The sequence below is a fragment of the Capricornis sumatraensis genome, chromosome 11 (assembly GCF_032405125.1).
Source record: "Capricornis sumatraensis isolate serow.1 chromosome 11, serow.2, whole genome shotgun sequence".
Lineage (NCBI taxonomy): Eukaryota > Metazoa > Chordata > Mammalia > Artiodactyla > Bovidae > Capricornis > Capricornis sumatraensis.
In genome coordinates this window covers 82952807-82975786 of record NC_091079.1, presented here as the reverse complement: position 1 = coordinate 82975786, position 22980 = coordinate 82952807, and the positions used below count along the sequence as shown (strand labels likewise).

Genomic DNA, 22980 nt, shown 5'->3' with positions numbered 1-22980 from the left:
AGACCACAGGTGGACTTATGGGCCATGGTAGGGGCTGTGGATTCCATTCCCTCACCCCTGGTACAGTCAGAAGCACTGAGAGAATTCCGGACATAAGTTAGACCTAACTAATGGATCATGTAAGAGGTTACTACTATAACACAGGCAAGAAGAGAGTAGTTTGTACTAGTGGAACAGAGATGGTGAGAAATGGCTGAATTATGGCTAAACATTGAAGGAACCAGGAGAATCTGCTGATGAAAAGGGGAGTGTAATCTTAAGTAAAGGTTTTAGCACAGCAATAGCAAGAATAAAGAAACTACTTAATGAAGTAAGGATGACTGAGAGGCCAACAAGTTTTAGAGTGAAGTTTGGTTATAGAGAAGTCAGGCTTGCAATTCTTATTAAGACACTCAAATGCAGATTAAAAAGAAGAGTTACATGTACAAACTGAAGTTCAGAGGACAGTTCTAGCCTAGATATAAATTTAAGAGTCCTCTGTCTATATATATTATTTAATAGAGATTACCTAGAGAATATAGATAAATCTGAGAATGAGCCCTGGGAAACTCCAAAATTCAGAGGTTAGGAGAGGAAAATGAATCAGCAAACAAGACTGAGAAGAAGTGGCTGCAAGATAAGAGAAGACAAGTAGAGAAAATGTTTTAAGAAGGAGGGCATGCTCTATCATGTCACAGTAAGATGAAAATCAAGAACTGACCACTCTATTTGCTTCATGGAGGTACCTGGTGACTCTGCTTTGGTGGAGTGGTAGAGAGGAAATTTTAAACTGGTAGGGACCAAAATCTAATTGGAGTGAGTCCAAGAGAAAATGGGAGGTAGGAAATAGAACATTATCTTTGCACACATGCCTGATTACAGAGAAACCTCAGCTTACTGCACTTCAAAGATATATATTTACACAAGTAAAATAAAGAAGTGAAGTCGCTCAGTTGTGTCAGACTCTTTGCGACCCCATGGACTGCAGCCTACCAGGTTCCTCTGTCCATGGGATTTTCCAGGTAAGAATACTGGAGTGGGTTGCCATTTCCTTCTCCAGGGGACCTACCCGACCCAGGCATTGAACCCTGGTCTCCTGCATTGTAGGCAGACACTTCATCGTCTGAATCACCAGGGAAGTCAAAAAATAAAAGGTTTGTGGCAACTCTGCTGTGAGCAAGTCTATCAGGGCCATTTTCCCAACATCATTTGCTCACCTGGTGTCTCTGTGTCACATTTCAAGCTTTTTCATTATTATTGTATTTGTTACGGTGATCAGTGCTCAATGATCTCTGATGTTACTACTGTCATTGTTCTCGGGTGCCATGAACTGTGCCCATATATGACACATATGTACTAACAACTGATAAATGAGTGTGTGTTCTGACAGCTCCATTGACGATGGGCTGTTCCCCCTTCTCTCTCCCTTCTCCTTGGCTTCCCTATTTCCTAAGACACAACAATATTGAAATTAGGTCAATTAAAAACCCTACAATGGCCCTTAAGTTTTTAAGTGAAAAGAACTGCACATCTCTTACTTTAAATCAAAAGCTAGAAGTGATTAAACTTAGTGAGGAACGTTCTTTGAACGTCAGAGCAGGCTGAAAGGCTAGGCCTCTTGTGCCATTTAGCTAAGCTGTGAACACAAAGGAAACAGTCTTGAAGGAAATTAAAAGTCCTACTCCAGTGAACACATGAATGATAAGAAAGCAGCATAGCCTTATCGCCGACACGGAGGAAGTTGTAGTAGTTTGGACAGAAGATCAAACCAGCCACCACATTCCCTTAAGCCAAAGCCTAATCCAGAGCAAGGCCCTGCCTTTAATTCTACAAAGACTGAGAGAAGTGAGGAAGCTGCAGAAGAAAAGTTTGAAGCTAGCAGTGTTGGTTCATGAGGTTTAAGGAAAGAAGCTGTCTCTGTAACATAAAAGTGCAAGGTGAAGCGAAAAGTTCTGATGTAGAAGCTGCAACAGGTTATCCAGAAGATTTAGCTAAGATACTTAAGGAAGGTAGCTATACTAAATAATAGATTTTTAATATAGAGGGAACACCTCCTATTGCAAGAAGATGCGATCTACGACTCTCATAGCTAGAGAGAAGTCAATGCCTGGCTTCAAAGCTTCACATGACAGGCTGACTCTTATTAGGGGCTAATGCAGCTGGTGACTTGAAGCTAGTCAGTGCTCATCTACCATTCCAAAAATCCTACAGCCCTTAGGAATTAGACTAAATCTACTCTGCTTGTGCTTTATAAATGGAACAACAAAGCCTGAATGACAGCACATCTATTTACAACATAACTTACTGAATATTTTAAGCCCACTATTGAGTCCTACTGCCCAGAAAAAAAAGGATTCCTTTCAAAATATTACTAGCTCACTGGCAATGCATCTGGTGACCCAAAGCTCTGATGGAGATGTATGACAAGATTAATGTTTTCATGCCTGCCAACTCAACATCCATTCTGCAGCTCATGGATCAAGGGTTCATTTCAACTTTTAACACTTTATGATTTAAGAAACACATTCTCTAAGGCTATAGATGCCATTCATCAGAAACGACGATTTCTCTGATGAATCTGAACAAAGAAAACTGAAAACCTTCTGGAAAGGATTCACCATTCTAGATGCCATTAAGAACTTTCACAATTCGTGGCAAGTGGTCAAAATATCAACATTAAGTGGAGTTGTAAAGAAATAACAAAAAAGTTGATTCCAACTCTTATGGATGATTCTGAGGGGTTAGACTTCAGTGGCGACTGAGCAACTTCACTTTCACTTTTCACTTTCATGCATTGGAGAAGGAAATGGCAACCCACTCCAGTGTTCTTGCCTGGAGAATCCCAGGGATGGGGGAGCCTGGTGGGCTACCGTCTACGGGGTTGCAGTCGGACACGACTGAAGCAACTCAGCAGCAGCAGCAGACTTCAGTGGAGAAAGGAACTGCAAATGCGGTGGAAATTGCAAGAGAACTAGAAGCAGGGCCTGAAGATGACTGAACTGCTGCAATCTCACGATAAAACTTTCGTGAATGAGGAGCTGCTTCCTATGGATAAGCAAAGAGAGTGGCTTCCTGAGATGGAGTCTACTCATGGTGAAGGTGCTGTGGAAACTGCTGAAATGACAACAAAGGATGTAGAACATTACATAGAATGAGCTGATGGAGCAGGAGCAGGATTTGAGAGGACTGACTCCAGTTCTGAAAGAAGTTTCACTGTGGGTAAAATGCTGTCAAACTGCACTGCATGTGAAATCATTTGGGAAGGGAAGAGGAAGAGTCAATTGCTACAAAGTTTACTGTCTTATTTTAAGAAACTGCCTCAGCTACCCCAATCTTCAGCAACCATCACCCTGATTAGTCAGCAACCATCAACATCAAGGCAGGACTCTCCATGGGCAAAGAGAGTATGACTTGCTGAAGACTCACATGATGACTAAAATTTTTTAAGCAATAAAGTGTATTTACTGCTACTGCTGCTAAGTCGCTTCAGTCGTGTCCGACTCTGTGCGACCCCATAGATGGCAGCCCACCAGGCTCTGCCGTCCCTAGGATTCTCCAGGCAAGAACACTGGCGTGAGTAGCCATTTCTTTCTCCAATGCATGAAAGTGAAAAGTGAAAGTGAAATCACTCAGTCGTGTCCAACTCTCGGCGACCCCATGGACTGCAGCCTACCAGGCTCCTCCACCCATGGGAGTTTCCAGGCAAGAGTACTGGAGTGGGGTGCCACTGCCTTCTCCGAAAGTATATTTAAATTAAGATATATACACTTATTTTTAGACATAATGCTATTGCACATTTAATAGACTATAGTATAAACATAACTTCTAGACGCAGTGGGAAACCCCAGAATTCATGTCTTGCTTTATTGTGATGTTTGCTTTATTGCAGTAGTCTGGATCAGAATGTGTAACACCTCCAAGGTATGCCTGTACTTCCATGAAACAACTTCTTTAATAAGAACTTTTGGAATTTCTTTAAGAAAAACTTCCACACTTTAAAAAGTGTAACTTCTACTCCTACTGGTAGTCTACAATGGCCTTTGTATGATCCATTTTAAAAAAATAATGCCTGTTTCTTTGAATAACATTAAGTTGAAGGTATTTTCTACTCATTGGGTATCTGCATTTCTTCTTTTATGAACTGCAGTTCTCTTCTACCCTTTTATTACTGATTTGTAATGCTTTACGCAAAATTAAAGATTAAAAGTCTAGACTTTCTAAGATACTAGATTTCTTTTGGAGGTTACAGGTACCCAGAACCATTCCACCCTCTTTCATCTGTGAATCTTTCCTCAGCAGCTCTTCTCTGATATACTTCTGGGTGAATACTATTAGGACTAATAAGAGAGCAAAGCATATTACTTACAGCTTCCCATTTACCACCAGTAAGTACATTTTCTTCCTTTGCTGAAAGGACTTACCTACAGCTGTATTTGTTCCACCAACATTTATATCATTTTCATCATCAAACTCAATTCTGACTCCTTTTCCATTGCCTGCTGAGACTCCACAACCTCCGCTTCGACAGAGAGAAATTGGAACAACACCATAGACATAAGCTAACATAATAGGAACACCAATACCTAAAGAGGAATTAAATCAGTCATTACAAACCAAAAAATAAATCACAGAAACACACATTTTAGAAAGTTTTTTCAAGACAAAGTGTACAGGGGAAAAGTGTTAGGGGTCTGTAATTCTTGACCAAAGCAGATTTACCCAACTATTAAAGGATGCAAGCAGATTCAAAGCTTCTAGCCCATCAGGTGACACATATGAGGTTATATATATATAAAATCTTTCATGTGCCAGAGCTCTAAACTTTCTCTTGGTGGGGAACCATTAGTAATTTACCAACTATCCCTACAGCTAGCCTCTTAAGTTTATATTACTTGTAACCAATTTGGTTACTAAATGAGAGGCTTTCTAAGGGCTCAGCTTACTGTCCCTAAATAAAAGTAACTCTCTTATCTTTAACAATAAGATGCTCTAATTTTCAAAATTCTTCCACAAAATTTTAATTCTATAAAATGTGAGGTGATAACTACTTTTAAGGATTTCTTACCTACAGTTACTGCAGCTACAACAGGAGACACGATTACGGACAATGTCACGCCACCTGCTATGGCCAGATTCCGTTTGTGCTTTGAGACATCCTTGCCTTCATAGCGATTGTGAATCTTCAATTAAAAATAAAAATGGAGATGATGGATTAAAGAAAAATCATATTACATATTTAATTTAAATGAAATAGACCTACATTTGCTGGAAGTGTAAAATGATTCATAACTTCATAGTTAAGTGTCCAAATTCAAGGTAAATATATTATTGTTCTTAAATCATATTCTTATCATTTGCTCTTTATTAATAATTTGTTTACAAAGAACAGTGATTTAATAGGTTTTACTTTGTGTTTATTTTTAAACAGTCTTGAGTAAAAGTAGTCCTTATAATCTTATTCAGGAATAGGATAAATCATGTTTTGAACAAAGACAACATTAAGAACATTATTTTCAACATAGTTAGGAGCTGGATATTTGACCAATAGGATTACTTCTAACAAATGTATCATTCCACAGCCTTCTAAATAAGCATCCCTAAGTAAAAACTGGTTCTTGGAAGAGGTTTACACAGTCTTTGGAAAAAAGGAAAAAACTTGACCTTAAAAAGCAGTACTAATAAGTAAACATCACTAAAAAGAATGAATTTTTTCTCAGATCCCTTTTTATGAAGAAAAATATTATCAAATGACTCAGGCTCCTGGACTCTTATTTACAGCTCAAAATAAGGGGAACAGAGAGACAAAAAGAACAAATAATCCTGCCAGAGGACAGCAGTCCTATCTATTTGGCATCTCTACAGAGTATAGGTATTACTAATAAACAGAACTTAATATCACCATGGAAGTTGCTTGTGAGATATATGAACTTCAGGAAATAGCTCAGTATCTTTGTTCTTGTGATTTCCAAGGGCTAAAACTAATAAAAGTACATTCCCACCTGTTTCAAGACAGATTCAAAATAGCCTCAAAAGTGTACAGGCAGTCTCTAAAGTAAAAGACCTGACTTAGAAACAATATTACAGATGAAACACCATAGTCTATCATTATCATGTGGTTATTTTGAAGGCTGTAAAGTACAATGAATCAGGTGGGATGTTTTAAACAGTGAGAAAGCTGGGGTGGGAAGATGGGCAAAGAAGGCAAGGAACATTTCTATATTCTAGTCAGAATCCTGTTTTCCAGAATGGACTGTATGTTTCAAGGAATGGGCCTCTATACTTCCCAAACAGTCCATACAGGCAGAGATGGCAAAGTTTCCCAAGGCACCTTTCATTATTCTCCAGTATTCCTTGCCACTCCCATTCCTAGAAAACTTAGCAGTGAAGCAGAAAAAAGCCAAAGCTAAAAACCGATGGAACAGATTTGTAAAAGCAGGCAGCTGAGTCTTCCAGAAAATTCCACATCTTCAAGCACTAATGTTCAATTACAGTGATCATATCATCCTACTAATTTCTGGCTCAATTTTTTCTGCTTTACTATTTTGTGTTACATTTTCTATTTGTTATTGTAAAAAAAAAAAAAAGCTCACTTTTAAGTACTTTATCAATTTTATAGGTTTTCCTGGGCTGGTCTGTATCCGTAAACACCACAGAGAACATGATTTCAATGGAAAACTAATGCATCAACTTGCAACCATTTGAGGACACATTTGAAAAAAGGAGACTTGTTACTGCACCTAAGACTGAACAATGAGGTAAATAATCTCTCTTCTATAAATTATTTGCAGGTATGTACAGTACAACAGTCTCTCTTCCCCTTCTACTTCAAAGTATCTGAATAGTTTTGTTTTTAGCAAAACCTTGCTTGGACAACTCTATGAAAAATTAAAATCTGTTATGATGTTTGGGACTTTAACAATTAAGTTTAGTTACTTAAAACCTTCTGAAATAAACATTTGGCCCATAAATATCTCTGTTTGGCCAAAGTTTCAAGCTAATTAAAAAATAACATGTACTATTATTTCTGACTATAAAAGTATGAACCTTACCAAAAAAAAAAAAAAATCTGGTTGTTCTATGAAAGAGGATCAGCCTTGTCTTGAGTTTTGTTCCAAAAGTCAGATCCAGAATCAAATGAAACAATTTAAAGGAAAATGGATTCTGACTCAACGTAAGAAATTTCAGTACAGCTCCCTGACAGCACGATGGGCTGTTGGTGGTTTCCCCACTACTGAAGTGCCCAAGTGGCTAGCTTGAAATTTATCAGGGATCTTACATAAAGAATTTGGGCATCTGGGTTTAAATCCTAGCTCTGCTTCTTCCTGTGTAACTTAGGATAAATTACATAAATTTTTCAAAACTTCAATATTCTAACATAAATTGAGGTCAAAATGAGTCAAAGTATATAAAACATCTACCACACAGTTAAAACTCAACAAATGTTAGTTCCCTTTTTAAATATTCCTGTACTTTGTTCTGCTTGGTGCAGAGTTGGGATTAGATAATTTCTGAAGTTAGTTCTCAATTCTGAGATTCTACTAATTTATGGAGCAGCAAACTTCTTAACCACTTCATAAATTATTCTTTTAACCTTTCAATAAAAAATCATTTGCTTAGCTAATGAAGTATAATTCATCGCTCAAGACAGTGGCAAATACTGGGCATTCAGACTTTCACAAAATGATTGTAATCTATAAAACTGCATATTTACTAATAGCAATAAGAAAAAAAACTTTGAAGTGGAAATAACTCAGGAACTGATTATTCTTTTGCCTTGAAGGCATAGATTATTTATCTATTAACTTCATAGACCTGAATGTACAAGGACACACACATGAGTAAAATGTCAGATGTGTATCCTTTAATATTTTATATGTAAAGTTTATAATGCAAATGTGCTGAAGTGTTCAGATTCACATAATTTTCAAGTAAGTCTACTTTTCATGCAGACATACAAGCTTGCCAAACACTGAAAATGTATTATCTTATGAAAAAATAGTAATTATTTGATATTTAAGATGCTAAAAATGACCTGTCTTTCAAACAAACAAAAAACAAAACAAACACAAAGCAAAACCATCAGTCTTAAATTTAAGATTAAAGATGAGATAATAAATTAACAAGGAGTCAAGCATTTTACCTTCCGGCCCACATACACAGGAATGCCAATGATCATGGCAGGGATAGCAATGCCAGCTATTAAGGCAATTCCTACGGGAGCACCAACAAGTGTGCCCAGCTGCCACAATATTTTCTTCTTTCGGCTCCAGGGTTTCTTCCCCCAAAAAGTACATCCTGATGGACTAAAGGAAAAAATTACAATGTAAAGTAACTGCTGCAAAACATCACAGTAACAACTGACTACAGTATATTCAGCAATGACTATAAAAATTCTCAAATTTAGGAATGAGGGGTTTTTCCCCTTTCTTTGAATTCTGGGTTTATTAAAAGCTAAAACATCAACGTAAGAACCACCATAAATTATATTAAAAGGGTATTAGTAGCTGGGATTAAGATTCAACATTTATTCCTTGTCTTCCATTGGCCTCAAAACCTTAGGTTCGTCTTTGAAGAGTAAATTAATGCAAAATACGCTTATTTTATCTGTTTTAAGACAGAAAATTATCTGAATATATCATAAATTCACTCTGTAACCTAAATAAGGAAATTTATATAAGAGAAAATCAAATGGAAATATTTGTGACCTAGCATAATTAGATATTAAATGCTAACTTTTTAGTTTAACAGAAACAAAGCCAGGAATTTCCTGGAGGTCCAGTGGTTAGGACTTGGTGAGTTCACTGACGCAGGTTCAATTCCTGGTCGGGGAGCTAGATTCCACAAGCTGTGTGGCATGGCCAAAACAAAACAAAACACAAAGCCAAACAAAAAAAGGAAAAAATTTCCGTTTCCTATTTTTGACTAGCTATTAATCGCAAACGACTGGCATAATAATTGGCTTCCTGTTAAATTTAAGTAGCTAGAATAAAATAGATTTCTTTAAGTAATACTAAGGATAATGCTTTTTCAAAAAAAAAAGTCCTTTTGTCTTACAATATAAAATTATATTTAGATATAAGTAGCCCCTTCTATAAGCTTACCTTAGATAATGTAAATCTGAGATTTCTTTCATACACAACCAACAAAACTCACAACCACAGACAGCACATGTCATGTGATTACAGCTCCCATCATTCATCTTTATTATATAAGCAGCACATCGTGGACATGGTTTTATATCATCAGCTATTAGGAAAATAGACATGTTTAGTATATAAAACTTACCTGAAAATAATAATTTCTAGTAGATAATCAACTATAGCATTGCCAAAAATTCTTAACGTGTATAGTTTGTTAACTGATAGCTTTAGCCTGCTATTTTCAGTATATAAAGCACTTTTTTCTCCCCTTTCAAGAAAAGGAACACTTTTACATTAAATTTTCAAGTTGTAAACATTTTTCAAACAGCAGCAGAACAATGAGAACAAAGAATAGCAAAATAATAAAAAAAGAAATGAGAACCAAAGGCAGCTCTAGGCAAACTGGAAACTATATAAGGTTTGTCTTTGTTCTTCCCCCACAGCTGTCTTCAATGAGCAGCACTTCAAGTCCTAGAACTTTTTTAACCATCTGCACTTAAATAAAATGTAGATATTCCCCAGTCACGCAGTGGTAAAGAATCTGCCTGCAATGCAGGAGAAACAGGAAATGTGGGTTCTATCCCTGGGTTGGGAAGCTCCCCTGGAGAAGGAACTGGCAACCCACTCCAGTGGGAATTTCTTGCCTGGGAAATTCCATGGACAGAGGAGCCTGGCCACGCAGTCGCAAAGAGTCAGGCATGACTGAGCAACTGAGCACACACATAAGTAGCTAAAGGCTATAAACAGTAAGGCATGCCAGGATAGCTTTAGCTGATTCTACAGAGGATAGTTCAGGTATATTTGGCTCTTCCCCGAAATGCTTCTGAAACAATACCTACAAATTATTATGAATAATACCTTTGGAGTTCTACCCTAAAATCTTCAAGCAAGGAAATAAAACAAGTGAATCAGTGAACGAGCAAGAAAATCCATGTCCATTATATAAAATATCAAGTGTTGAATTTAAAGTTTATTTAATTTTAAATTCAACTTTAAATACTGAGAAAGACTTCTTTTTCTAGTAGCATAAAGTACATGACTCTTTTAATTTGCTGCTGGTAGGAATATAAATTATTTTCTTAATAAATTTCTGCATTTTCCAAGTTTTTTCTTTTAATAATCAATGAAAAAAGTATTTTTCTAAAAATGACTGAATTTCCAATAAAAAGTGAAAATTCTATGAATGTACATTGGTCAGACTTTTTCTAATTTTTGAGATTTATGATGTATGTTTGCTCATGTATAGATTTCCAGGCAACTTTAAATTTCTAGCCAAAGACAAAGTTTTCTTAGTGTACTCCTCACCAAGGTATGATTTTGAATCCCTGATCCTGGAATTGGTAATATCGAGAAATAAAAACTGTATTTCGTAAAACATGTAAATGAAAGGATCCAAAAAATACTATTTAAAATCGGTAACTGTGTGATATTAGTACAATAAGAAATAATCTCTAAGGAATATTAGTATTTAAAATAATTGCTAAGCTTTGCATAAAACACCTTTATTTTAAACAACAGTTTTGGACCACCTTCAGCTATCAGTCATATAAATCATCTGTGACACTTCTTTTTTTCCTTTCTATTTTTGGACAATAAAATCTTTCCAACTCAATACCACTTTCTTCTACAGAAAAAAATGAGTGCTTCTGGGACAGAAGCGCTAACATGTAGAACACAATTAAAAGGAGACGAGGGACTGAATATTTATTGCATTTTTGAATTAAAATAACAGGTGTTCTGTATGTATCAAACATTTTACTAGAAGAAGTTAGCTGTAAATACCTGCTGCTCCAGACTCTTGACTGTAACTAATGGATGAAGACCGTATAGTTCTCAGACGTAAACTCTGAGCCCTCTCCTGTCGAGCAGCATCACAGGTCTGATTGGGGTGCCAAATCTGCTTACAGTGGTAGCAAAACTCTGTTCCACAGCCTTCTCGCCCGCAAGTTAATTTTGGACAGCTAGCACATCCAAATGCTATCACAGCATACCTGTAAAGAATAAGAAAAATGATTTAAAATGTGATGTAAAATAAGAGATATTCATTAAGTAAAAAAATTATCCAATTTAAATGCTATTCTTGAAAAAGTTTTATATTTATGCATGAGCTGACAGTCATAAACTCATGAAACCTAAAACTATCTTCCCACCAATATAAAAATGGGAAAAAATAAACAGTTCACAAAAGACATAGAAATGGCTAAAAAACATTAAAATTAAAGTTTAATTTTCAACTTTTAACTAGGACACCAAACTGTATATATAGCCTATTCCTAATTTTATAAAAATTCTATTAAATTAGCATTGTATGCACATACAAAAGACTAAAAATACACCAAAAATTTCAACAGCAGTTTCCCTGGTATTAGGGTTTTTTTCCTCTTTATATACTTATGAGGCCAATTCATACATTTTGTGTGTATCTTGTATTTATGCATAAATTCTCGTATTTTTGTTTTTAAGATACATGGAGAAATAGTCTCTGGTCCCAATTAATTTCTCAATTCTCAATCAGGAAATGTGTGGGGTTTTTGCTGCAGATAAAAGACTGAGAACAGCAGATTTGTGACTAATATCTCTTCTCTGAGTTAAAATTTTTGGCACTTTAAGAATTTCTGACTTAAATAAATTCTGGGCACTCTTAGATATTTATCCCAGAGAAGTGAAAAGTTACATTTATACAAAAGCCTATACACAAATGTTTAGAGCAGCTCTGTCATAGCTCCAAACTGGAAACAGCCCAGATGTCTTCAACAGATGATGGTTCAACAATCTATGATACATATATATAATGGGATAGTATTCAAAAACAAAAGTGTTGATACACTTAACAACTTGGATCAATCTCTCTGGGGTATTATGCTGAGTCAAAAAAGTCAATCTCAACAAGTTATATACTTATGATTCCATTTATATAACATTTTTGAAATAACAAAATTTTAGAGATGGAAAACAGATATGTGGTGGCCAGAAGATAGAAATGGGGTGGGGGAAAGGAGTGGGCAGACGCAAGGTGGATGTATTTAAAAAGCAAGATCTTTTAATATGAGTGATCCTTCTGTGATGGAATTGTTCAATACTTTGACTATGGTGGTGAGTACACAAACCTACAGGTGATACGATATATAACCAAATTTATACACAAAAATGAGTACAAGTAAAACTAAGTAAATCTAAACAAGAAGATTGTGTCAATATTGATATCCTGGTTGTGATGTTGCTTTATAGCTTTGTAAAATTGTACTATTGAGGAAAACTGTTTGAAGGATATACAGAATACCTCTGTATTATTTCTTTTTTTTTTTTTGTATTATTTCTTACAACTACACATAAGTACTATCACTTATCTACACAGACCTTTCAATTAAAAAGTGTAGAGTTTCTGGTTCTCTTTGAAAGAAAACAAGTCATCTATGTATAAGAGGCTTTTGTAAATATCAAATATTTTTGCCTAGAAATTTAGGGGAGTTTTCAGGGCTTCTCTTGTTACTGGCAATAAAATTTAAATACTAGCTGTAATAGAGATTTTTATTGAATTTCAAGATTATTAAATTATGCAAAATATTAAGAGTAAGGAAGCTTCTCTAATTTTGGACCTCTTGCCCCCTTAGAATCTCACCTTTAAACTTAAATTTTATATATTAAATTCTAATTTACTTCTGATAGGCCATTTTCTAATTACCATCATCTATCATAAACATGTTCAAACATGAATGAATTAAGGCAGTTTAAATCAACACAGGGTAATCTAGGAAAATTTTGCTTCCCTGAGCTCTAAGATTTCCCTGAGGACTTATTCATTGCAGTCTCAATAAAAAGAAAACAATTCTTCAAAGACTCTTTATTTTTTCCCAAGTTATAACCTTAAGCAGTCTTTGTAAAAGTAGTAATTTTGGTGAAAAGAAAATGGTATTCTCTTCTAAATCTCTTCTCTACCCTAATTTTTCTTGAAGAAAGGAGAGAAGAGGAGAGACAGAATGGGGAGACCTGTGTGTGCAGGGCATATGGTTAGACCAATTATTTTTTTAAGTCAATCACAATTTACAAAAGCAGAAGAAAATTTTAAACTACCAGACTCCACTTATTACTTGAATTAAAGTTACACATAAACTGCCTACAACTGAGTTTTTCCAAACATCTAATGAAGTGAAGTCACTCAGTCGTGTCCAACTCTGTGATCCCATGGACTATAGCCTACCAGATTCCTCCATCCATGGGATTTTCCAGGCCAGAATACTGGAGTGGGTTGGCATTTCCTTCTCCAGATCTTCCCAACCCAGGGACTGAACCCAGGTCTCCCGCATTGTAGGCAGACGCTTTACTGTCTGAGCCACCAGGGAAGTTCTTAAACATCTAATAGGGATTCACTAAAGTTTGGCCTCCCTGGTGGCTCAATGGTAAAGAATCCGCCTCCAAATGCAGGAGACACCAGTTCGATCCTTGGGTTGGGAAGATTCCCCTAGAGAAGGATATGTCAACCCACACCAGTATTCTGGGAGATTCCCATGGACAGAGGAGCCTAGTGGGCTACAGGCTACAGGGTCACAAAAGAGTCAGACATGACTTAGTGACTCAACAACAAAAGTATGGCTTAGCCTCAGTATTCAGCCAAGAACAGCTTCAGCTTTGGCCTTGACCTTTTAGAAGGCCAAATGAGCAAATGACTGCTTCAGTGACATTTCTAGTACCTCTCTGCATGTAGAGGATGAGATGGTTGGATGGCATCACCGACTTGATGGACATAAGTTTGAGCAAGCTTCGGGAACTGGTGATGGACAGGGAAGCCTGGCATGCTGCAGTCCATGGGGTCGCAGAGTCAGACACAACTGAGCAACTGAACTGAATGACCACTCTCATTTCTACATCCATATAAATAATGTATGTCATTTAGATTAAACATTAATATGTGAATATTCATTTTAAAATAAAAGCAGAAAGCCTTTCTAAGATATAACACAGTAGAAATCTAATTACTTTAAATGATGAAATTTTACTGGACAACTTAAGTATATAAGTGTACACTGTGCTGCAAGAAGAAAATGTAATATTTAGTGATGACTGTGAAAGCCAAATTTAGATACAAACTTAAGAGCTTTCAACTTATTAAACAGGGAAACAGATTTATAGTAAATATGAATGTCAAGATTGTTTTAACTAGATAAATTTAGGAAGAAAATATTCTTTCTGAGCAAACAAATATATATAAAATATATGAAGCAGTTTAGCAGAAATTGGGCTAAATCATAATTCTAACCTTTGTAGAGGCCGTTCAGTATACTAGTATATCACTAAGCAGAACTTTTAAGAACTGACAATTTCTAATTAGTGACGTAGGCTATTGAGAGATAGTCTTTCAAGAAAAAGCCTTTTTTGGAAATTCTTCACATCATGATGAGGAGAATTAAAAGCAGAATGTCAATTTTGCCATTTCAAAATTTCACAAGTTCCAAAATCTAGCAAAACATCCATAAAAACATGCTATAGCACGAAAAGTGAGGACACAAAAACATAGTTTCTTCTCAATAATCAAATTTTCAAACAGCTTTATAAATTCCTTTAAGATGAAAATTTCTTATAGTTTTGAGTCTAGAGACTTAAGTTTGTTGAAAATGACTGCTCGTAGATAGTGCTTATCTATTTAGAACATTTAAAAATATGCAGTAATTATCAGGAGAAAACTAACAGCTGACATGTTAGAGTAATACTCAGTCCTAGCATTATGATGTCAAACATTTAATATCTGATTGCTAAAAAACAGGATTACCTTTAACTAACCAAATAGTTTAATGACTGTGAATTCTGATAATCATAAAAGGGTATTTTGTCTAGAAAGTTTTTCTTATGCTAATAATTATTGAGTGTTTACTATGTAAGTGTTCCATCTTCATACATATTCAATCCTAACAGTAACTGTTAAGCACATTTCATCATTTTATTGTATAATATATCAAGGAATTAAATGTCCCGAACATTCACATATTTTGAAAACAGAATGACAGGACTCCTGAAGATGATTTTCATTGTGTGGGAGCCATGCTTTTTTTCCATTAGAAAATAACTCTCAAATTATAATGGAAGCAAATGGTCAAGTATTTGCTTCAATGAAAATTTTCAATGCTCTAGTGCATTAGGTATTATTTGTGAAAGTAACACGCTCAGCAGTTCATAGAAACAACTGAATAATATTAGTTTAACCAACTAAAAGATCTCCAGCTTATACAGTACCCAAACCATGGTTCAGAAGACAGTTCTATTTCCTTTTATGATTCCTTATTTAACTCAAATCTTAACTTTCCATCTCTATTTTTCAGCTAAAGGTCTCCAGTTACTTGAAATGCTTAAACCTTTCTACTTAGCAGGGGTGGAGGGATAGGAAGAAAGTGGGGAAGAGAGAAAGGAACTGAAACAGAAGAGTTTTTTCAGAAATATTTTCTATTTGTTGGATTACTAAAGGTGATCCATACTAAGACAGAACTCAGTGGTAAAGTTAGGACACACTGAGCAAAATTAAAGTACTTTTTTTTTTTTACTATAGGATTTGCTAAGATAGTTTTTTCTTTATTTTTTGTTAATTTTCACAATGTGTGTTGGTTCCTGTCATGCAACAATGTGAATGAGCCCTAATGATACATACACACCCTCCTTCTTAAGACTCCCTCCCTTACCCCCACCCCACCCTCTAGGTCATCACAGAGCACCAGACTGGGCTCCCAGCGTTATACAGTAATTTCTCCCCAGCTATCCCCTTTACACACGATAGTGTATATGTGTTGATACTACTAACATACCAATTGTGTACATAAATAGTAAACGCTGTTTTCTAAATTTATTTGACCAAGACATCTATTTCCTGGGAGTGTTTCACAATACTAGAGGTTCCATAAAAAAAACACTGAGGAAGTAGGAATACCAACTAGGGTTGTATATTCCACCTAGAGCAAATTCTTTATGAAGGAACAAATAAGAAGAACAAACTATACCTATCATGAAATGTAATCCTAAGAAAGTTATAATAATCTCAATAAATGTTTTAATTAAAAAATGAGGGTGAAAAAAACTTTAATCCAGGAGTCCAAGGTAACTTCTCCCCAAAAGCACAAAGCCTTAATTAACAAAATCTTTAAAGAACAAAAAGATATAATCAGAAACACTGAAATCAGTTGGTCCAGTTAAGGGGAAAAGTCAGGTTTTACATTCAAATCAAAAGGCTCATGATTCCACTAGCAAGAAGTTATTATTATTCCGTGGAAAAGGAGTGACTTAATTTATGTATTTGAGAGACAGTCTAGACAAAGCGAGGCTCATTTCCTGGTTCCTCCTTTCAGGATCTGCTTTCCTAGATAGGATGCTTTCTGTTCTGCTTTCCTGTACATGCTGCAGGGAAGCTCTACAGTTGTCGAGAACTGCCCAAACTATTTGCAGAAGTCTGTCTAATTTCAGGATGGGGTGTTACCAAGCCATTTAGGATGCATATCTAAAGCTAACTTCTTTAGCTGACTAATTAGTAAGAGAAAGTTGATATGTCTCCTGTGTCTTATATATCAACTCAGTTCTTGTTTTCTAAGGCACATGTATTTGTTTCCTTGGGAGAAAATCAAAGTTGGATCTGTTTTCTGTTATAAAATTTCTAAAAGGTTAGCTTACAAAAGCATTTCCAGCATGTTGAAAGTTGGGCAAGTTATAGCTAAAACCCGAAGAGGATGGGAATGAGACAGCATAAAATTCTAAAAATACATATTCTTTAGTTCCTAAGCCCATGGTGCAATTCTTTTTTATCCATTATTATCAGTTTCTTCCACCAGAGTAAGTTAGTATTTAGAGCCATTTAAATGTCAGAAAATCCACTCAAAGTTTCACAAACCTGATTACAGTTGAGCATATTACTTTAAAATGGTTTATTAACTGTTCCTAAAATATATAATTTATATTAATGCATATAGTCAGATTTGTTCATTCAATCACTTTATCGATCATGGGGTGAACCTGTGGTTATAAAGAAAAAAATACTTTTATTTTTGTATTTGTCTTCCTGCTCACAAATATTAAATCACTTTTTATATTCTAGTATAATAAATGTTCCTGCATATTCAAAGCTCCCCAGTAAAGTCAGAAGTAGTCACAGGAGATGACATGGATAATGTGTGCTAATAGTAGGGTAGTCTTAGCCAACTGAAACAAGTGATGACAGACACCAAAATGCCAATTTTTTTGCCATTTACCTAGACAATGTACAAACTAAGTCTCCTAGGCAGAAGGTAATAGATATTTTTATCCAAGACAGATTTTATGCTTCTCCTCCTACATGTCCCTCACCACAATCCTTTTCCTCAGCCACGGCCACGGCCAGATTTTTCTCTGAACTTGTACAGACCGGCATGTTCAAGAAGCAGTCCAGCTAACTTTACCCTGATTAAATCACCACAGAGGTTTGGCCTCCCAGATCCCTTCTCAACAGAGGTTTTCAGAAATACATACTGTCCTTTAAACAAGCTAAATCTTCTCTGGTCCTCAGAAGAGTAGAAAGAATTTTAAGTCAGAAACCCTCAGAGATCTCAAACAGAAACCAGATCAAGTTTTCTTTTTACTCTGTGCTAAAAAGAATTATTTCTCAGTGTGTTAAATAATTCACAGGGTGAAGTAAAATTGGTGTCAGATACAGAAAATGGTCATTTTGATAAGTATCAAATGCAAGAGCAAAGACAAAATTTTACATCTAGCATTTCTGGAAAGAGTCTTTTAAGTTTAATGTATTGAATACAATGAAAGGGATTAAAATACTACATGCATAAGCATGCCTGCAGTCCTAATATATACTGTGGGTTAAGCATTGCTATGAATAACTGCCAACAGCCAGATATTTATCAGTATCCCCTGTGCCAGATTTCAGCAATAAATGTAGTTTAAATAAAAAAATTTCCCTCTGCAAATCCAAAGATTTTAGTAAGTTCCAAGAGCGAAGAGATTTTCATCTTTTGTTAATTATTAAAAATGCCCAGTTCCTGGCACATAGGTACATTAAATAGTTGAATAACTATCTGATTTTAAAAAAATAAAAATAAAACTTTAGAAATGGAGATAAGTAAGAGTTATAAAAAGCTTACTATGTGCTCGGCATTACTCTAGCAACAGTATTAAAACCTTCTCAATTCTTAAAACAATGTGATATGATATTCAAAATCAAGTCTGTCCACACTCGTGCTAAGTACAACTGTAACTTTAATACTGCACAATCTCACGAAGTATTCCATGTTATCAAAGCATACGTATAAATTTTGTCACAAGGTGACCTTTTCCATATAACACAACCAGAAAATCTACAACATACTCAAGTATACAAAATATGCTCTCAACAATCTAGTGTATTAGCATAAATCGAAAACAAATGAAAATAATCTCTGTGGCATTTTCTTTGTCTTTTGTGGGTAAGACTGACAACCACCAAAACCAAAAATTAATTTACAGCCAAATTAATCAAGGCTAATTCTTGTTCAACTTATATAACAAATCAAGTGGTTTTCATAATAAAACAATCTATTAAAGTAAGTGTTTCTATTATTTTATGTTAGTTTATATTTGAGTTAACATTCATGTCTTCTCCAAAATACTGAAAATACTAAGCCATTTTACTTTTTACCACTGAAGTCTCAACAAGAAAATGTGCAAAATACTTAAAAGTATAAGATTATGAAAAAAATTTAAATTTATGGAGAAATGTCATACCTATCAAAGGATTTATAAAGAATAATAAAATGAATACCCCCTGCATCTACCACACAAGTTAAGAACAGTATTAGCAGGGTGATCATTTAATTTGCAATCTAACTGGAACACCTGAAAAAGAAAGGTAATGCTATTAAAATGTACACCAGTACCATAATCATGTGGCTTCCCTGGTGGCTCAGAGGTTAAAGCATCTGCCAGCAAGGTGGGAGACCTGGGTTCGATCCCTGGGTCCGATCCCTGGGTCGGGAAGATACCCTGGAGAAGGAAATGGCAATCCACTCCAGTATTCTTGCCTGGAGAATCCCATGGACGGAGGAGCCTGGTGGGCTACAGTCCACGGGGTCACAAAAAGTTGGACACGACTGAGCGACTTCACTTCACTTCAGTTCAGTCCAGTTCAGTCACTCAGTCGTGTCCGACTCTTTGTGACCCCATGAATCGCAGCACGCCAGGCCTCCCTGTCCATCACCAACTCCCAGAGTTCACCCAGACTCACGTCCATCGAGTCCGTGATGCCATCCAGCCATCTCATCCTCGGTCGTCCCCTTCTCCTCCTGCCCCCAATCCTCCCAGCATCAGAGTCTTTTCCAATGAGTCAACTCTTCACATGAGGTGGGCAAAGTACTGGAGCTTCAGCTTTAGCATCATTCCCTCCGAAGAAATCCCAGGGCTGATCTCCTTCAGAATGGACTGGCTGGATGTCCTTGCAGTCCAAGGGACTCTCAAGAGTCTTCTCCAACACCACAGTTCAAAAGCATCAATTCTTCGGCGCTCAGCCTTCTTCACAGTCCAACTCTCACATCCATACATGACCACAGGAAAAACCATAGCCTTGACTAGACGGACCTTAGTCGGCAAAGTAATGTCTCTGCTTTTGAATATACTGATACTATCTAGGTTCATTTCACTTCATCATAATCATGAACTGGAACTACCTTGGGCAAACCAGAATCTATTGTTACCTTACTTAAATGTGGCTTGAGAAGTTCCTTGATTATCCCTTGAAGTTCATATCCCTTCTTTTTCCTCACAAGAGGTAACCATGAAACTAAATGTATTTTATCCACTTTACTGTTAATGAATATTTTTTTGTTTGTTTGCTATTAAGAACATTCTTAAAGATGTCTCCTAAATAGATGTCTCCTGGCACAAAAGTTAAAGAGTTTCCCTCTGGTCTTTAACTAGGAATGGATCTTCTAAGTTATAGGGTAAATGTGTGTTCAACTTAATCAATATAATAGTAGGTGAGCTAACCAATCACCCATATTTTCCTATAGTTTAATTTTTTTCCTTTTATTTATATAACTTACCTCTATAATCTGTTTTGACTTCGTTTTGATTTATTATATGTGTGACAATCTAATTTTTTCCCCTCAAATAGCTAATTTTCACAATTCTATATAGTGAATATCAATCCTTTCCCAGTTGGTTTGGCATGCTTCCCCCCAGATCAAGTTCTTACACAAGCAAAAATCCATGTCAGCCCTACTTACTGTGTTCTTTCAGGCTGATAGTGTTGATACTATCTTCTATGATGACATGATCCATCAACCCAGCACAAGAGAACACACCTATTTAGTGACCAGAAAGCTTATGCTCTTGGATTTATTCTCTCAATCTCTCCTGGTCACAGGCTGTTACAGATAAGCATCCTTTTAATTTGTTACATCATTTTCTTTTAAAGTATTAAATGCTTAAAGGAACTTGTGAAGCACAACTTATCCTGGGGTTCCATGAAAGACAGAAAATCACACTTTCTCCAGATGAAATGCAATATACTTCTCCCTGTTTGAACTCCTGCTATAGGGATATTTGCTATAATGACTTGGATAAGCCTTTTTTTTTTAACCTAAAATTTGCAATTGACTTAAATCTACTCTACTGAACGTGCACACCTGCATAGTGAAAACTATTCTACAGGGGTCCATAGGATCAAGAGTGATATAACCGCACCTGAATTGTTCTCTGCTTGTTCAAATTCTTTAAAGGTACTGTTCATTACCTCTATTTTCTTCCCATCTTTTTCTTGAGAATTTAACCCTTCACAGGTCCCAGAGTTTGCTTCTACATAGACCTGGAAGCACAGCAACTTTGGCCCAGTTTAGATAGCATTTTAATATATTATTTTGTGATTTATGTTACAGTATGAGCATCCTGCAGTATAGAAGATCATAATACATATCTGATACTGAATAGTACCTCTAAGTCTTTCACACAACTAATGAATTCATAAAATGTTAAATAATTAGATAATATTTGTAATGCTTTATGTTACCCAGAAATCCTTGGTGGATAGTCAAGTGCTAGTGAGACCTGGGAAAACTGGTTGGAATTTGCACAGGCTATAAACATATTATTACTTTCTTATTTAAAATTACAGGATTCACAGACTAGATGCAACATGAAATTTGCTGCTCAGTAAGCTTTATAATGAATTTGATTAGTCAGAGTCCTCAAACTGTCATTTGATAAAGTGATTTGATAAATTACATTCCAGTCTTGTCTCTGATGATACCCAGATAATCTTGGAAGTTCTGGGTTTTCCCAAACTCCTAACTATAATCTCTGGCTTACTAATGGAATGCTAAATCTTACCTAGTCTTCACAGCTTTCATTACTCTTGAAAAGCCTATGACTGTTTCTTCCTAGTCCTGACAGCCATACATGGTAAGTGCTGTTAACAGGGGCTGCTGTTACCATAATAACCAAAGATACAAGCAAAAGTATTTTATTTTAAATATTGGGAAAATATTTGTAGTTCACAAACTTGAGGCAAATGAAGTATTATATAACCTCCAGATCTTGAGACTAGTAAGTACCTACATATTCCTACAGGAATACTCATCCTGTGGCACACATTAAGAGGCCTTTTGAAAGGGTCATTTAAGTTTATACAAATAACTCCCCCACCGAAAGCAACCAACAAAATGTCTGACCATTTTCTCTATTATACCAAGTAAAAATTCTCCAAGTGGATGGGGAAAATCAATATGACTAGGTCCTGTACTCTACCATCTTATCCTTTTCTGAAAATAGCCTATGTGAATACATGATGGAAAGACGATATAGAAATGAACATCTAACACTGTGCCTGACACACAGTATATTCTCAATCTATTTTTGCCTATTGAGTGAATTACTACTTGGCATGTTAAGACTTTCAAGTAACAGAAAATTCATATTTTATCCATAGAGAAAAAAATAAACTCAAGAAAAATCAAACAAAACCTTCTTACCCACAGTCTGGAGCTGGACACCACCTACAATCAGGATCTGCAACGAGCCACCGTCTAAGCATAAATTCTTCATATTTTTCCATCAAGACATCATCACTTAATATCAAGCGGATATCATGGGGATTAAACCGTTCAGTACATTCCGGGCAACTGATATTAACTCTACTTTCAGAAATTTCTATCCTCAGATATTGTCGTAAGCAATCCACACAAGATCTATGATGACAAGTCATTATCTCAGGAAATCTGTCTTTAGAATGCCGCAAAAGGCACAAGGGGCACTCTATAAAGTCTCCAACTTGTTTGCTGATGGAAGTCAGCCCATTGTCAGAGGAGGTATTTGTAGAGAAAATGGAGTTCTTATCAGTACACATTTCAGAATGTATACTCTCAATACTTGCAATTCCATCCACCCCGCCATTCAGCTCCCTTGATTTACGTTTGTTATCCTTTTTCCTCCGAAACAGAGAGCCTATTGAAATTCTTCTTTTTTTGGGTGCCTTTTTGACTGAAGGCAAGCTCACAGATGAAGCAGAAGATTGAAGATCTCGATCTGAACCCATCTGCCGATGTAAACTCATGTCTAAAATACTCATTAGAATTGAGTCAGGGTCTGTGTTTACACACAGCCCTTCATTATATTTAAAGATAAAATCTATTTCTTGTTCTTGCATTCAGATTAAGTCATGATGTTAGAAAATCCTACTTGGTTCCTTCAGAGAATTCTTGAAAGAGTTCAATTTATAGAAGACTTATCATGGATGTTCTGAAAAACAGAAGAAAACAAAACACCAAGATTATTTAATTGTATTCACCATGTGCATGTCTTTTTAATAAACTTACAAACTCTCTATGAAACGTCAAACAAGTATGTACTTTAATCACTGGTTTTTGGTTTTGAT

The 22980-nt window shown here is 35.8% G+C and overlaps 1 protein-coding gene across 1 annotated transcript in view; it reads right to left on the bottom strand.

The window, feature by feature from the left end:
* The window catches only part of RNF19A (ring finger protein 19A, RBR E3 ubiquitin protein ligase), a 53229-nt gene that overhangs the window by 5748 nt on the left and 24501 nt on the right, over positions 1–22980 (bottom strand). Inside the window, exons 2-7 of the mRNA XM_068983348.1 lie at positions 22079–22844; positions 10902–11110; positions 9081–9225; positions 8120–8282; positions 5045–5159; positions 4401–4562 (exon numbers count right to left, since the gene is read on the bottom strand). Of these exons, the coding sequence (XP_068839449.1) occupies positions 4401–4562; positions 5045–5159; positions 8120–8282; positions 9081–9225; positions 10902–11110; positions 22079–22752 (1468 nt within the window). The 5' untranslated portion in view covers positions 22753–22844. The remainder of the gene's footprint in view (positions 1–4400; positions 4563–5044; positions 5160–8119; positions 8283–9080; positions 9226–10901; positions 11111–22078; positions 22845–22980) is intronic.